Source organism: Emydura macquarii, unplaced genomic scaffold (assembly GCF_026122565.2).
Source record: "Emydura macquarii macquarii isolate MOO-44397 ecotype Brisbane River unplaced genomic scaffold, CSIRO-AGI_Emac_v2 contig_1230, whole genome shotgun sequence".
Classification (NCBI taxonomy): Eukaryota; Metazoa; Chordata; order Testudines; family Chelidae; genus Emydura; species Emydura macquarii.
The window spans coordinates 19944218-19957119 of NW_027131367.1; the positions used below are offsets into that span (position 1 = coordinate 19944218).

A 12902-nucleotide genomic window follows, 5' to 3' on the forward strand; every position below is an offset into this window, starting at 1 on the left:
TAACATCAATAGGGGAAAAAATACTCTTGATGCAAGATGGTAAATTTCTAAAAGTACCCATTAATTAATTTTAACTCTAAGATAATTACTTGTAAATTCTTAGAAAATTCATTGTAAATTCAAACGGTAAATGATATAAGCTCAGAGAAGACATACTGTATTTTTCATACACAGAGGTTGACTCTGCTTTTGGTACAAAACCAGACTTAACCTTAACTATGAAACTGCAACTGGTGCCTCCATACTAGACAAAGCAGACAAAGAGTAGGAAGGGAAATAAAAGAACAGCTTGGTGTAATGACTTGGTTAAAGTCACACAGGTCAGTGGTGGATTTGGGAATAGAATGCAGGCCTCTGACTCCTAGGCCAGTGCACTAGCCACTGGACCATACTACCTGTTAATAATCCTTCCCATAGTCCTATGTCTTAGCTGGCCTATGAGTAAGTAATAAAGACCACAACAGCCATGCTTGACACCTTTAATACGTTGTGGAGAAGATTTCTGAGAAACTTTTGATTCAGCTGAGAAGCAACTTTGCAGTCATCCAAAAACCTTCTGAATTCCTTGTCCACTTTCAACCTAGATATGACAGAGATTGAGCTGTTCTCACAGACAGAACTGGTATCCCTGCTAGTTGTTTCAGATCCCCCAGCAGCCACTGGTATTACTGCCCATCAGATTATGCTTGCTCACCTGCAGACCCTGACTGAGGGGGAAAGGATCACATTTGAATGCTTCTGTTCTTTCTAAGAGTTGCAAGCAGGTGTTGCTGTACAATTGCTCATCCACACTGAAGGCACATTTTTACCAGGATCTAGTCTGCTGCTGCTCCCGTTCATTGTGGTACTGGAGGAGACAGTTCCACAGGAGCTGTATTATCATCACTACATGTAGGACAGTTTGAAATCCTGACGTTGGTCCATGGAAAGAGGAGATTGCTGGATAATAATGATAACGAACGTCAAGCTGCACTGTTTGAGGCAGCAAAATGCTCTTGGTCCATCGCTGCAGTTCCTATTGGTCCGATACCAGTTTTCAACTGAGAACCAGAAGCTGAGGGCAAACAGCTGTTAGAATGTTAATTGTGTGTGTTCCTGCTTGGTTAAATCACAGTTTTGCAATGAGTTGGCCAGGATGATCGCATCTCCGAGTTCATGTAAATGTACAGCCATGTTACAAAGGGGAAGAGAGAGAGAGAAATTGCAACCATCAGACGAATTCCAGCCAGGGGATTTCTAGGAAGAACAAAAGGCAGTGGTGTTATTTCAGATCAAACCCAGCTAGCAAAGAGAGGTGCATGGGTTCGGCATGAGACTCATCAGACTGGGGAGCCTGGAGAAGAGAGGTGCTGATAAGCGGCTGTAATCAGCAGGCCACTCAAATTTCTCTGGCAGCTGCTGCTTTGGGTGACTTCTCTGAAGCTGCTCCCAAGCCCTGCCCTTTACCGTGACAGGAGAATGGAGCAGGCAGCAGCACGTGCCCAGGAGCCTGCCCACTTATTTCCCTCCTCTGCCCCTTCCCAGCCTGCACTGGAGAGATGTTCAGCTATCTCAGGTACATGTGGCTACAGCCCCCTCAACTTTCAGTGATGGACATCAGACTCCCTTCCCCTTCCTGCAGCAGCAGCACAGGACTAGACACCTATTCTGCAAGTAGGAATCCAGGCGGTGCCAGGGCAATGGAAGGACGAAGGGCAGGGATTTCAGTCAACCAAGTGGCAGAAAGGAGATGGCCAGGGATTCAAGCAGCCAGATTTTCATAACTGACGACGTCTGGAGGCCACTACTTTTTTTCAGCTTCAACATGCAGATTTACCAGAGTGTATTTTTATCAAGCACGCACCGAAGTATAACTCGTAGTGACCTGGTGTAAATGAGGCAAACACACATGCTGCACTTCCACAGGGGTGCTGGAACAATTTATGTAGTGGGGGGGCTGAGAGCCATTAAACAAAACTGTAAACCCTGTATATGATGAAACAACTTCAAGCCAGGAGTGGGAGCACGCCCAGTGCACTTCCATTGCTGCATCTTTACTGACGGGGGAAGTAACTACCAGAAGGAACAAAGACTGAGTTAAGAGTGTTTGTTTCTTTTTGAAAGAAGGGTACATTTTAGTCCTTAAAGTGAGGGTCTGATGGCACTCCCTGATGGCAGGCATCCTCTCTGCACCCCTCACTAGGCCTTCCTTGATTTGAGGTTATCAAATGTGCTGAGATTTTGCCATGTGGGTAGAGATCACCAAACACTGGGTCTCGATTTGATTTTTAGCTCACCAGAAAAGCTTATGAAGTAACACACTGTCATTTAACCCGTCTCTAGACAAATAATGAAGCAGATGGCTAGTCATTATTGCTACTTTCCTTTAAACACTGGCTCCTGACCTATTACAGAAACTGTTTCCTTGCCAGAGTATGGCACGCAGGTACTGCTCTAAAGATAACATCTCTGCAGGGTTCCTGGGTCTTCACTCTTTAGTTCTGATGGAACAGCCCTGGCTTTAAGCCTTTTTGATGGATGAGGACAGTATTAGTGGAGGAGAGCACAAGACAGGCTCCCTACTAGGCATCACACACCACTTTCTTTAGGACACAAATGCTGCCCTTGACCTGCTCAGAGAAGGACCAAGAGCTGCAGCACATTGCAGACTGCTCAGCATCCTAGCAGTGCTCATTGAGTAGCCATTCCTGTTCCAACACATCTTACAGTCAGAGCTGGTACAGTTTCCCCAAACACTGAGGTCTTTGCTTTGATACTGCTTTAGTGCCCACTCCCAGCACAATTTTGTCATCTCCCTACCAGGTTCCAGGCCCCGCCTGCAGAGAACCTGCTTATATTATTGGCAGGGCAGTCTGCCCACTTGGGTCATTTCTTACATACATCATATCCCATTACTAGTGTGCAGAGTGGGAGGCTGGCTGCACTGTCCAGCTACCAAGCGGCTCTCCTTGCTCCACTAGGAGCTTTCCCACTCAGCAGGGCCTCAGAGGGGTAACACAAGAATTGCTGCCTGCACCTGGCTGTTAAGTGCACACCACTTCCAGGAAACAATCAGACAGCACCCACTTCAAGGACATGGCTAACTGCTGGAAACCTAAGCAACACAGGATATTTAGTCCCAGTGAAGGCTGCCACAGAGCAAACGCCAGTGTGGGAAGTTGCTGAAGCACATGCTGAGGTTTAGCAGAGAGGCTCTGCACAATGGGGCCAACAGATCAAATTATATTCACATTAAAGGAAAAATATTAGTACAACACTAAGGTAACACAACTGAAATAAAGTCAGGGGATGCAAAAGCGACGGTTCCCATAGCAGTGTCACCTACCTCAGTATAAAGCACTAGTCACTGTGCTATCTAGCCACCAACTCAGCCCTCCTGCATTTTACTGGAAACATTTAACAAAAAACCTATTAAACAAGGTAGCACGCTGAATGAGGGGGGATGGACAATATGGTACATGCACTCCAACCAAGTTACTGTTCAGGTTTCTACAGCAACTTTTGCATTTCTTGACTTTAAATTGTGCACCCTCTGCATTTACATGGTCTTTTGCAGTTAATTCCCTAAACTTGTTCACTCATTTTTTTTAAAACCAGAAAAGAACAAATGGACATTCCTCAGTTACATGGCCTGAGGCCATGCTGCCTGCACACTTATATAGGTATCAGGAACCAATAAGCCACAGGCTGACAAGTGCCTAGTCGCTGCTGGGGAAAGCTGTGCATGGCTACAGCTGTGCTCCAAGACTTGTTTTAAGTGTGTACTTGGAGAGCAACATTTTCATGTGTTAGTAAAAAGTATTTATACCATGATTTAAATTGTCAATACACTGCACAAACAAACAAAACTAGTATTTTTCCAAGCTAACAGATACACCCTCCTTGACAAGGTGTTTGACACATAAGGGCCCAGTACTGAAGAGCCCTGCTCATGAGACATCTCTGCTCATCCAAACAGTCACATAAGACTTGCAGAACTATATTTATTATCCACCTATTCTGAATTATCTATGTGGAATTTCAGCTCAAGTTCACTTATCAGGAAGTTCTGAGAACACACAAACAGCGTTCTAATGGAAACACTTTAGCTGCCTTGGTTTTTGCAGTTACTGTCTGCAACCATTATAATACTATGCTATGTATCTACAAGAGATACATTCTCTTTTTATGAAGAGGAGAAACATCCCCACCTTCAGGACTCTGAAAGAGGAGCATAAGGTTTCCTTCAAGTTGTCCTCTGGTCAGAGCTCTCCTCCCCCTTCTTTCCTTTTGCTTTATGCTTCTTATTGCCAGCAGACCTTGTCCTTCCAGAAACCCAACAGGCTATATAAACATGGTGCTGTAACCCAGTCTCAGCAGGATTTAGACAGTAATATGCAGCAAGGCAGCACAAAGCCAAATGCATAGGGAAACAGCTAGCTGCAACCAGCCCGGCAGTATACCCTTTTACTATCATTAACCATGAATGTACAAATGGATTAAAGACTTACTTTGCTGAATTGCGGCAAAGACTCATCCATATTGTAATAATCACCAGACCAAACAATTCCCTATACAATCAAATAAAAAAAAATCAGAGTACAATGTACACAAGCATTTGCTTATATAAAAGATAAATTATCTGCAAAAGAAAAGGGTAGGTGTGCAAGCTCCCGCTAAGAAGAATTAGATTTAGTATTAAATCAGGATCTGAGCTAACAGAAATATGAATGGAATTCCTACCCCTCACTCCACATACACACAACCAGGCTACAGAATGTTCAGAGATTTCTGCTTCCATTTTCTATTGCACTCCTAGGTTTTAATACTAAATATTATAGGATAGCTAAATGTACTAACTTACGCCATGGCTGTTGGACCAAAATTTTTACGAAAATAGAGAATCCTGTAAACTATACCACAGGTGTCCATTTAAACAGCAGTGTAAGACACTATCACTTTTACCTTGTACACAAGCAAGCACCTTGCTTACACAAACAAAGGAGTTTCTGCCTAGTGGGAGTTTGCCTCCTTCACCTTCAACCCCTTGTTCTCTGGCTTGGCAGCAGTGGGATTGTGGCTATCAAGTCTCCAACGGCTCGGCAGTAATCCAGCCCAGACAAGCAGGTACATGGTACCGTCCAAACAAAAGCAGCGGGATAAAAACTGATGAATTTTAAAAATTAAATACTTTTATTTAAAGTTATAATAAGTTTTTCTTATTAAAAATAAACCAGTTTAAAATGAAATCTTAATTTAATACAAAATACGTTAAGGCCTAAGCTTATTATCTTAGAACATTTAAATAAAACAATAAATATGCTGAATCCATGAACCTCTACGCAAAACCTCAAGTTAAAGGCTACTTTTCTATATAAAGAAAGAATTAAGGACAAAACATCTAACTTTTGAGGTCAAACTTTATAAATATGGCACAGCTTAAGTATCTTAGGGAGACTGTCTCATTTTCAAGAGACTTAGATGAGAGTAGGAATTTAAGTTCCAGTCACTTTTACACAGGCATATTTGAAAACTTTCCCAGACTGGCCTGAAATAATCAGTTAAATTAAACTGATTATCTTTAGTTAATCCCTCTGTTTAATAAATCATTTAGTTGTAAATGTGAAACACGTTTTGATATGGGAAGTTACGTATCCAAAACAACTTAAGGTTGTTTTAATAAAAATAAATTTTATATGCTGTTTTGTGTGTTTAACTAAATTCCAGTTACCATCCTAATGCAGTTAGACAAATCATGAGCAAAAGGTTAACTACCTAGTAAATAAGCAATAGATCATTCAGCATTTTCTAATATACTAAAGATGTACAGTTAATAAGAATTTGAAAATATTAAACTATACAATTGTTTACATAAATGTTTATGGTTATAGTGTATCCTCTCAGGTAGTAAAAAATGTACCAAATCTAGCATAAAGGCTATCTTTAGTTGTAAATAAACATGTTTTAATGGTTATATCGACCAATGAGTGCTCCTTTCTTCAGAAAATAACTGATGTGCAAATGGAAAAGTTTATTAAAATTGATTATTTAAATCACTTTGATTTAATCCACCCTAAACACAAGACTGGAAACTTATCCATTCCTGCCTCTAAAGCTCTGGAATCGAACACAGGGAGCTTCCAAGGTGCACAGTGCCAGTCTAGTGAGTTTTGAAAGCCAGAACTGACCCAAACCCCATCCGTGACCGACCCAAGCAAAGAAAACAGGGGATTCAGCCAAGCAGCAACCTGTGCTCATTAGCGCCTTCATCAACTGTGTGTCCAACATACTGCTGGACTAGCAACACCTTGGCTCAGTTCCTCTCTAGCCTGACTCCCTTCTTTATAGGGCCAACCCACTCACTAGAGCAACCAAAGACTGAAGCTTGGTCTGCCTGGGAGTGAGCTGTCAGAACAACAATCTGTTTCATGCATGCATGGGCTGTATGGATTAGTACAGAACAGATTCATTACTCACCTTCCTTCCTCTTCATGCAAGATGTTACTTTTTGCATAAGCAAACAAAGAGCACCCCAAGGCAACGGTCCCAACTATGCAAGCAGCTGAGTGCAGATCTGATAGGCTCCTCCAGATAACATTATCTGGGGAAGAACAGACTGGAGCTACTAAATGTGTGGTAATATACTTCACGAAGTGCGTCCCAAGTCTTCAGAGCTGCAAAAAAACTGAATGAAAATGGACCCTTCCAGCAAACATACATGGACTAGATAGGAGGGATGCAGGAATGTCTGCTGCAATACTAGGCAGGACTTGCTCCTTTGTGTGTCCAGGTGTTTGAAATGGTGAAGGAAAAGCTGGTTTAGAAATACTGTTGACAAATGCAAATTCTGGGTGGATTTCAGATTCTGTTTCCTAGAAACTCAACTCCTTGGCAGCTCCACAGCTCTGAAGACCATTACAGATCCTCCCTAGGACACAGAAACATGCTCCACTGTCAATGGCTTCAGAAAAGACCATGGAGAATTACAAACTGAAGCCTCTACATAACAAGGAGCATGACTTCCTCACACCCTGTGCCCACCGTCAGGCTCTTGACAGTGACATCAGGGTGCTCCTCAAAACTCGAGGGCAGAGGTTGGCCCTGCTTCACACAAGGCAAAATATTCCAGGAAAGATTAGAAGGGGCCCAGACACAGACTCTTGGGGCTTACAGGTCCATGTGGAGGGCTACGGGTGACAGAGGTGAGTGAATGACAAATGGTTCTCAGGCTGACCTCCATAATGACAAACCAACAGATGGAAAACCAGAAGCTTAACAAACAAAATCTCTTCAGGGCTGAACCCTCCAGTGGATGGAGAGCTCCGGGCAGGAGCTGACCAATACAGGCTCCCAATATAGAAGAGAGCTATGTATGATTTTTTACTTTGCAATAGGTCTACAGAGAAGGCTGATTATTATGTTGCATTGGCTGCAGTGCCTTTCACAGTCTTGCTGCGTGTCAAATGCTTCCTAATGACTTGTTACCATTAAAGGGACAATATCAAGATAAAAATAACTAGGAAAAACAAGTGTCCTTAAAATATACAAGTATGCTGCAAATAAACTTTAGACTATCTAAACCAAATAATCTGGAAAAGCTATTTCCCTTTCCAATATTTATGTTTGTTTACTTTTGGCATTTATCTCAACTTGGGCATTGAAAACAGACTTTCAGTTTCGCATGCCCTGGCAAAATGCTGTAATGTTGAGGTTGCAAACACTACAGAGCAAGGTTTATTTATGACCAGTGACCATTGCAATTTTATTTAATGCAGCCAGCATTTTGGAAGGCAGAGTTGATGCAGCATGTTACAGAAGAGACACTGTGCTCTCTCATGGATACTTTACTTTCTTTTTGTCGTGGTTTTCCTTAATCCAAAATAAAATTCCTTCTGAGTATATGGTTGTCATTTAGCATACAAAAAACAATTTTTCAAAATGTTTTCCAATTGGATTTTAAAAAAACAAGGAAATGCTGCTATTGATCTTAGATTGTATAAATCTTACTTAATTTTCTGGGCCATATTTGACCTGATAGGGTCTCTGTAAATACAGCCACACCAGCCTCAGCCAGCAGATAACTTTCCCCATTCTAAAATCTTAGAACGCCTACCATGCCATATTATAACCGCTAAGAATACTACATTGCTGTATGTGTACCTTGTGTGGTAATCATAATATTTGGTATATACCTTTAATATCTTTAGAACATTGTACTAACATTAATCCTCAGCCCTTCTATGACACAGGAAAGAATTATCCCAAGTTCAGTGACTTGCCAAAGGAAGTGGCAGAGCCAAAGATTAGAATATGGAAGTTTCTGGCTTGTAGTCTCATGCTCTGCCCAACAGATCACCATTCTGTACTAGAACCAGAGCGTTAGGGCACAGTTACCACAAGGACCTCTCAGGGTGGGGAATTTATGTAGGATTAAATCCATTTGCAGGACGTCCACCTGCAAACAGGAAAACAGTCAACATCACTCATGGAAATGGACACCTCAACTACCTGCAGGCATAGAGAGCTGAGCACATTTCCATACAGCCCTAGGTTTACATCCTACAGTGTCAAAAAATGAAAAACCAATCTCTTTGGGATCAAGATCTGACCAGTGAGTCCATTTAGAATGCCAATATCATACCTGTAATTGATGGATTAAGGCCAACAAGCAGTGTAAGGACAGCAGGTACAACGTAGACCACCTGTTAGTGAAATACAGCAAATACACTCTGTAGCATATGAAGGCAGAACAGAGGAGCCACAGTCATCCAGATCATTTACACAATGCAGCAGAGCAGGTGATCTGGAGTGATTACAATACAGAGAGGTGATGTGGAGCCCAGCGGTATTCAGGTGAAGAGGTGGGAGCCCAAGGGAAGGAGGAGAAGAGATACTTGGTGCCTACCCTAGACAAAGATGGTAGGGGGTGAGGGCAAGCAAAATGGAATAAAAAACCCTGGAAGTGCCATGCAGGTAATCAAACTCGAGTAACCTGTCCACTGTCTCCCCACCCCCAGGCCACTATTCAGAGGGAAGATTATGTTCTCAAAAGGTATCATTTTAAAAAGCTGCCTATTTTATCAAGGATGCAGATTTAAAGCTCATCCAAAGCATGCATCAGGTTTCAGCTGCTCCAGGCAGAATTACAGAACCCATTCAGATGGTCTGAAGTCATGCACATGTTGTGAACTTGTGCACCACAGGTCAGGCCAAAGCGAGCTAGAAGAGCCACTGCAAACCTTTCAGAAGGAAGGCTGTAACAGAAAAGAGGGAAGAACCTTGACTCCAGCAGAGCTGCCATGCAGACACTATTAATATGCAATGAAGGATCAAATTTAGGATTCTCTCCTATAAAATGCTCCAGATTCTTCAGCAGCTAGGGAAGTCTGCAGTCATACTCACTATCCACAGTCCTGCATCAGGGTCATTTATCTGGAATAACAAAAAGGTTACAATGAACACTTAGACAAGATCTTTCAGGCTTTCACATGGTGTCAGGACTCTTGGCTGCAACCTATATTTGTCCACTCAGTTGGGTCAAGAAAAAAAACCCTACTTTATTGAAAGGATCCTCTGGTTCAGATTTCTCTTATTTTGGAGAGGAGAGCTGGTTACAGCCAGCATGTGTGCATAGGCACCCTGCACTGCTGTTGTCATCATCTGGATGCATGTGATAGATAGAGAATGCAGAGATCAACATTTTGTTGTGCAAGAAGCAGATTTTCCCCCAACTATGCCAACTGTCACCAACCTCAACAGAATTATGAGTGACAACTTCTTATTGATAACAACAAAAAATAACAGCAGTGGGCAGCTTTAAATGATTACATCAGCGCAAAACCGCCAATCTGAGCCAGCTGGAGTTTGGACTCCATCAGGGAAGATTGTACTTTGGGTTCAGTACTAGCTTGCAAGTAAAGAGACCTGGGCTCTGTTCCCAACTCTGTCACTGACTTGGTGGGTGACGGTGACCTTGGGCAAGTCACTTCCCCTCTCTGTGCCTCAATTACTGTATCTGTAAACACACTCTTCAGAGGACTTTAAATTTTCTGTAATATTATATTTTGGTCAAAGATTTACTAACTTTGCCTCAGGAAACTCTCCCCCGAAAGTCATACTTTCTTAGCTCCCTCTGGCTTAGAGCCAGAGTCATCACAAACTCCACAGGTGCACACACATTCACATAACATCTCAGAGTTCAGACAGTTTTCTGCATTTACATTTAAACATATAGCGTTATTGCCCTTATTCATTATAACCTCATTTAGTTCCACAAAAAAAAAAAAAAAACCAAGAGAACTGGCTAGATCCACCAGCAACTTCTGCTTTCAAACACTGCCCAGCCTGTCTCCCTGATTTTTTAGTTGCAGGCCTCACATAAGGCCCCACTGATCCTGACTGTGAGGAGTCAGAATGGTCAGCAGGGAGCAATGACCTTCAACCTGGGAATGTATCTCTCCACCCTCTGTACTCTGAGTCATTGACACATTAAGGGCGTTCCAGGGTTCTACTGCCCAGTGCACTGGGGAAGCCAACTCTCCCTGTCACATGTGAGGAATGCAGAGCTATACATGGCAGTTCTGGGGATGGGTAAAACAGTTCCTGTTGCAGTCGGAGAAGTGGGATGGAGAAGAGCTGATTATCCAGCAAACACAGCTCCTCTCCAGCATGCTTCTCCTCTTCTCACATCAGCAGGACGCTGGCTAGAGATAGGGAGATTGGCAGGTTAGCTGAGGAAAAGGATGCAAGAATGGAAACTGGCTCTCAGAAGTGGGCAGCAGGGCTCCCCACTGACTCCATGGTTGTGCACAGTCCTGCTACCTAGCTGCTACCCAGCTCCTCAGCTCTAATACACAGTCTGATGCAAAATTTAAGTGCAGTTTGCCAGAGTCCACGGAACCTTGCTTATGGCTTGGCTGAGGCAGAGAGAGGTAACTTACTTATCTTGTCTACTGTGGGCAATCTGATTTAATGTCTGTCTAGACTTAACCTGCATCATACACCCAGGCTGTGGTGGTGGGTTCCAGTCACTGAAGAGCTGTATTTCCTCCTTTACAATTTTGTTGTCTATTTCAAGTCCCATTTTATGCTGTAATAATAGTAGGTTTCTACAGCCCTTTTTTATTTCATAACTCTGTAAACTTAACTTTGCATTAAATTATTTTTCTTCATTTAATATTTATTAATTACCAATTTCCCTCTGGTTCCCTCTTTGGTCCTTATGGGTTTAATAAAATATAGTCCTCTTTGCTTTTGATTTTATCACTGATATATACATAAATTTCCTCTCCTCTGACTTCACTCACATGCATTGCTCCACCTCCTTAAAGGGAATGAGGATCCCAAAAAGAACTGCTCCCCAGATAACACTACATTTCCACTGAACCCAGCCAGGGGCTCTAGAAGCCCCACTCTGCCATGAACAGCCCCAGACTGGCAGTGGATGATGGCAGGGTTAAAGCTCTCTCTAGAGCCTTTTTATGACAGAGGAAGGCTACATCACTTGATAACATTCCCCACAACATTTGGCCACAGTGGGCTGAAGCAACTAACGGCAAACGTTTTGCGCAGCCAGAAGCGCAGGACCACTAAAGACGTGCAGCATTCGCAGGACAGCCGGTGCGGCTTGCACACTGGCCTGTCACACAGGCACAGCAAGCTTCTTGCACACTGGCCTGTCAATGTCTCCGAGCCATTTCCACCCCAAACTCCATGGGCAACAACCTGCAAGTGAAAACGCCAGTCCTGTGAGCTGCAGCCGCCCGTGCCCCCACCAACCCCCAGTGACTTTACCAAGGCTCCCCACAGGTGCAATGGGCCACCCAGGGGAACGAATATTGATTGTGCTTTACCACCGAGCCAGCCCATTGCTCTAGGCACGGCCCCGGCCCTGCCTGGAAGAACTCATCATTTCCATGGGCAAGACAAATGGCGGGGCGGGGGGACGCCACACACAGGGACTCAGGGGGCAGCCAGGCACCAGGAGGGTGAGGCCTGAGGCCTGCTCGGCAATGCGCTGGCTCAGTGACATGCCCAGCACAGCGGCACTAAGCCCCGGGGTGGCTTTCCTTCCAGGGACAGGCCCGCGGCGGGTCCCCGGGTGTCAGCTCCGGGGTGGGGACGGGCTGCCCCAGCAAGGCCAGGCCCAAGGCACCGACACAGGCTAGTGAAGGACTCCGGGCCGGGGGGGCTCCCAAACAGCCGGGGGGGGGCAGTTCTCCAAGCCTCTCCCGGCCCCCCTCAGCCCGCGGCCCGGCCCCACCTGCACGGCGGCCGCCAGCCCGAAGAAGGCGGCCATGAGCAGGTTGCAGAGTCTCCACAGCCGGCCCGGCCCGGAGCCGCTTCCCGCCATGGGGCGAGCAGGCCGCGCTGGGCTCCGCGTTCGGCTCCTCCCCCGGCCGGGCCTGGCCCCCGCGGGCCCGGGGCTGGCGAGGCGGGGCGGTGTCAGCGGGCAGGCTCAGGCCCGGAGGGGCGGGCTGTGACGGGGCTGGCTCGGCCCATGGCCCGGGGGGTTAGGGCTCGCTGCCCCCAGCCCGCTGTGGAGAAGGGGCAGGCTAGGCAGGGAGGAGAGCCAGGCGGCAGACGTGCGGGCCGGCAGCGGGCCGGGGGGTGCTAGCTCCCGCAGCGCCCAGTGACAGGCCGCCCGCAGGCTCCGGAAGGGAAGCTCCAGCTTGGACTGTGCCGAGGGCGGAAGGCGGCGCGGAGCCCGGCGGAGCGCAGGGCAGGAGGATGGAGTCCGGATCCGGAGTGGAAGGTAGGAGGGTGGCTTGAGTTCCTGGTATAAATGTGGTAAGTGAAACAGCGTGAGCAGGTGAGAGATCGTCCACGGGGTGTGCGTGAAGGGCGAAAAGATGGAGCCCTCTGGGGCCGCATGGATGGGGGCAAGCGGCTCCCCTTGGAAAAGGCAGAGGATGGAGTCACAA

The 12902-nt window shown here is 45.4% G+C and overlaps 2 protein-coding genes across 7 annotated transcripts in view; one reads left to right on the forward strand and one right to left on the reverse strand.

The window, feature by feature from the left end:
• Positions 1-465: 465 nt before the first annotated feature.
• Positions 466-12457, reverse strand: TMEM220 (transmembrane protein 220). Of its 4 annotated transcripts, none has more exons than XR_010919605.1 (7): positions 12242-12370; positions 9382-9411; positions 8621-8681; positions 6457-6580; positions 4973-5145; positions 4491-4550; positions 1161-1236 (listed from the first exon to the last, which is right to left on the reverse strand). XR_010919605.1 is itself a non-coding variant. In XM_067547736.1 (6 exons), exons 1-6 carry the CDS (start codon positions 12329-12331, stop codon positions 1104-1106), a joined length of 498 nt encoding a protein of 165 aa, XP_067403837.1. In that variant the 5' UTR covers positions 12332-12457; the 3' UTR covers positions 466-1103. The 4 variants fall into 4 exon arrangements, 1 of the variants encoding a protein (XP_067403837.1); XR_010919603.1 differs by adding an exon at positions 3326-3386 and having other exon boundaries at positions 1209-1236; positions 4491-5145; XM_067547736.1 differs by lacking the exon at positions 4973-5145 and having other exon boundaries at positions 466-1236; positions 12242-12457.
• Positions 12458-12606: 149 nt separating this feature from the next.
• The window catches only part of MAP2K4 (mitogen-activated protein kinase kinase 4), a 133820-nt gene continuing 133524 nt past the window's right edge, over positions 12607-12902 (forward strand). For 2 of the 3 annotated variants that reach the window (XM_067547727.1, XM_067547729.1), the window contains exon 1: positions 12607-12733. In XM_067547727.1, coding sequence (XP_067403828.1) covers positions 12709-12733 — 25 coding nt within the window. In that variant the 5' untranslated portion in view covers positions 12607-12708. The remainder of the gene's footprint in view (positions 12734-12902) is intronic. The other variant, XM_067547725.1, reaches the window with a different exon arrangement.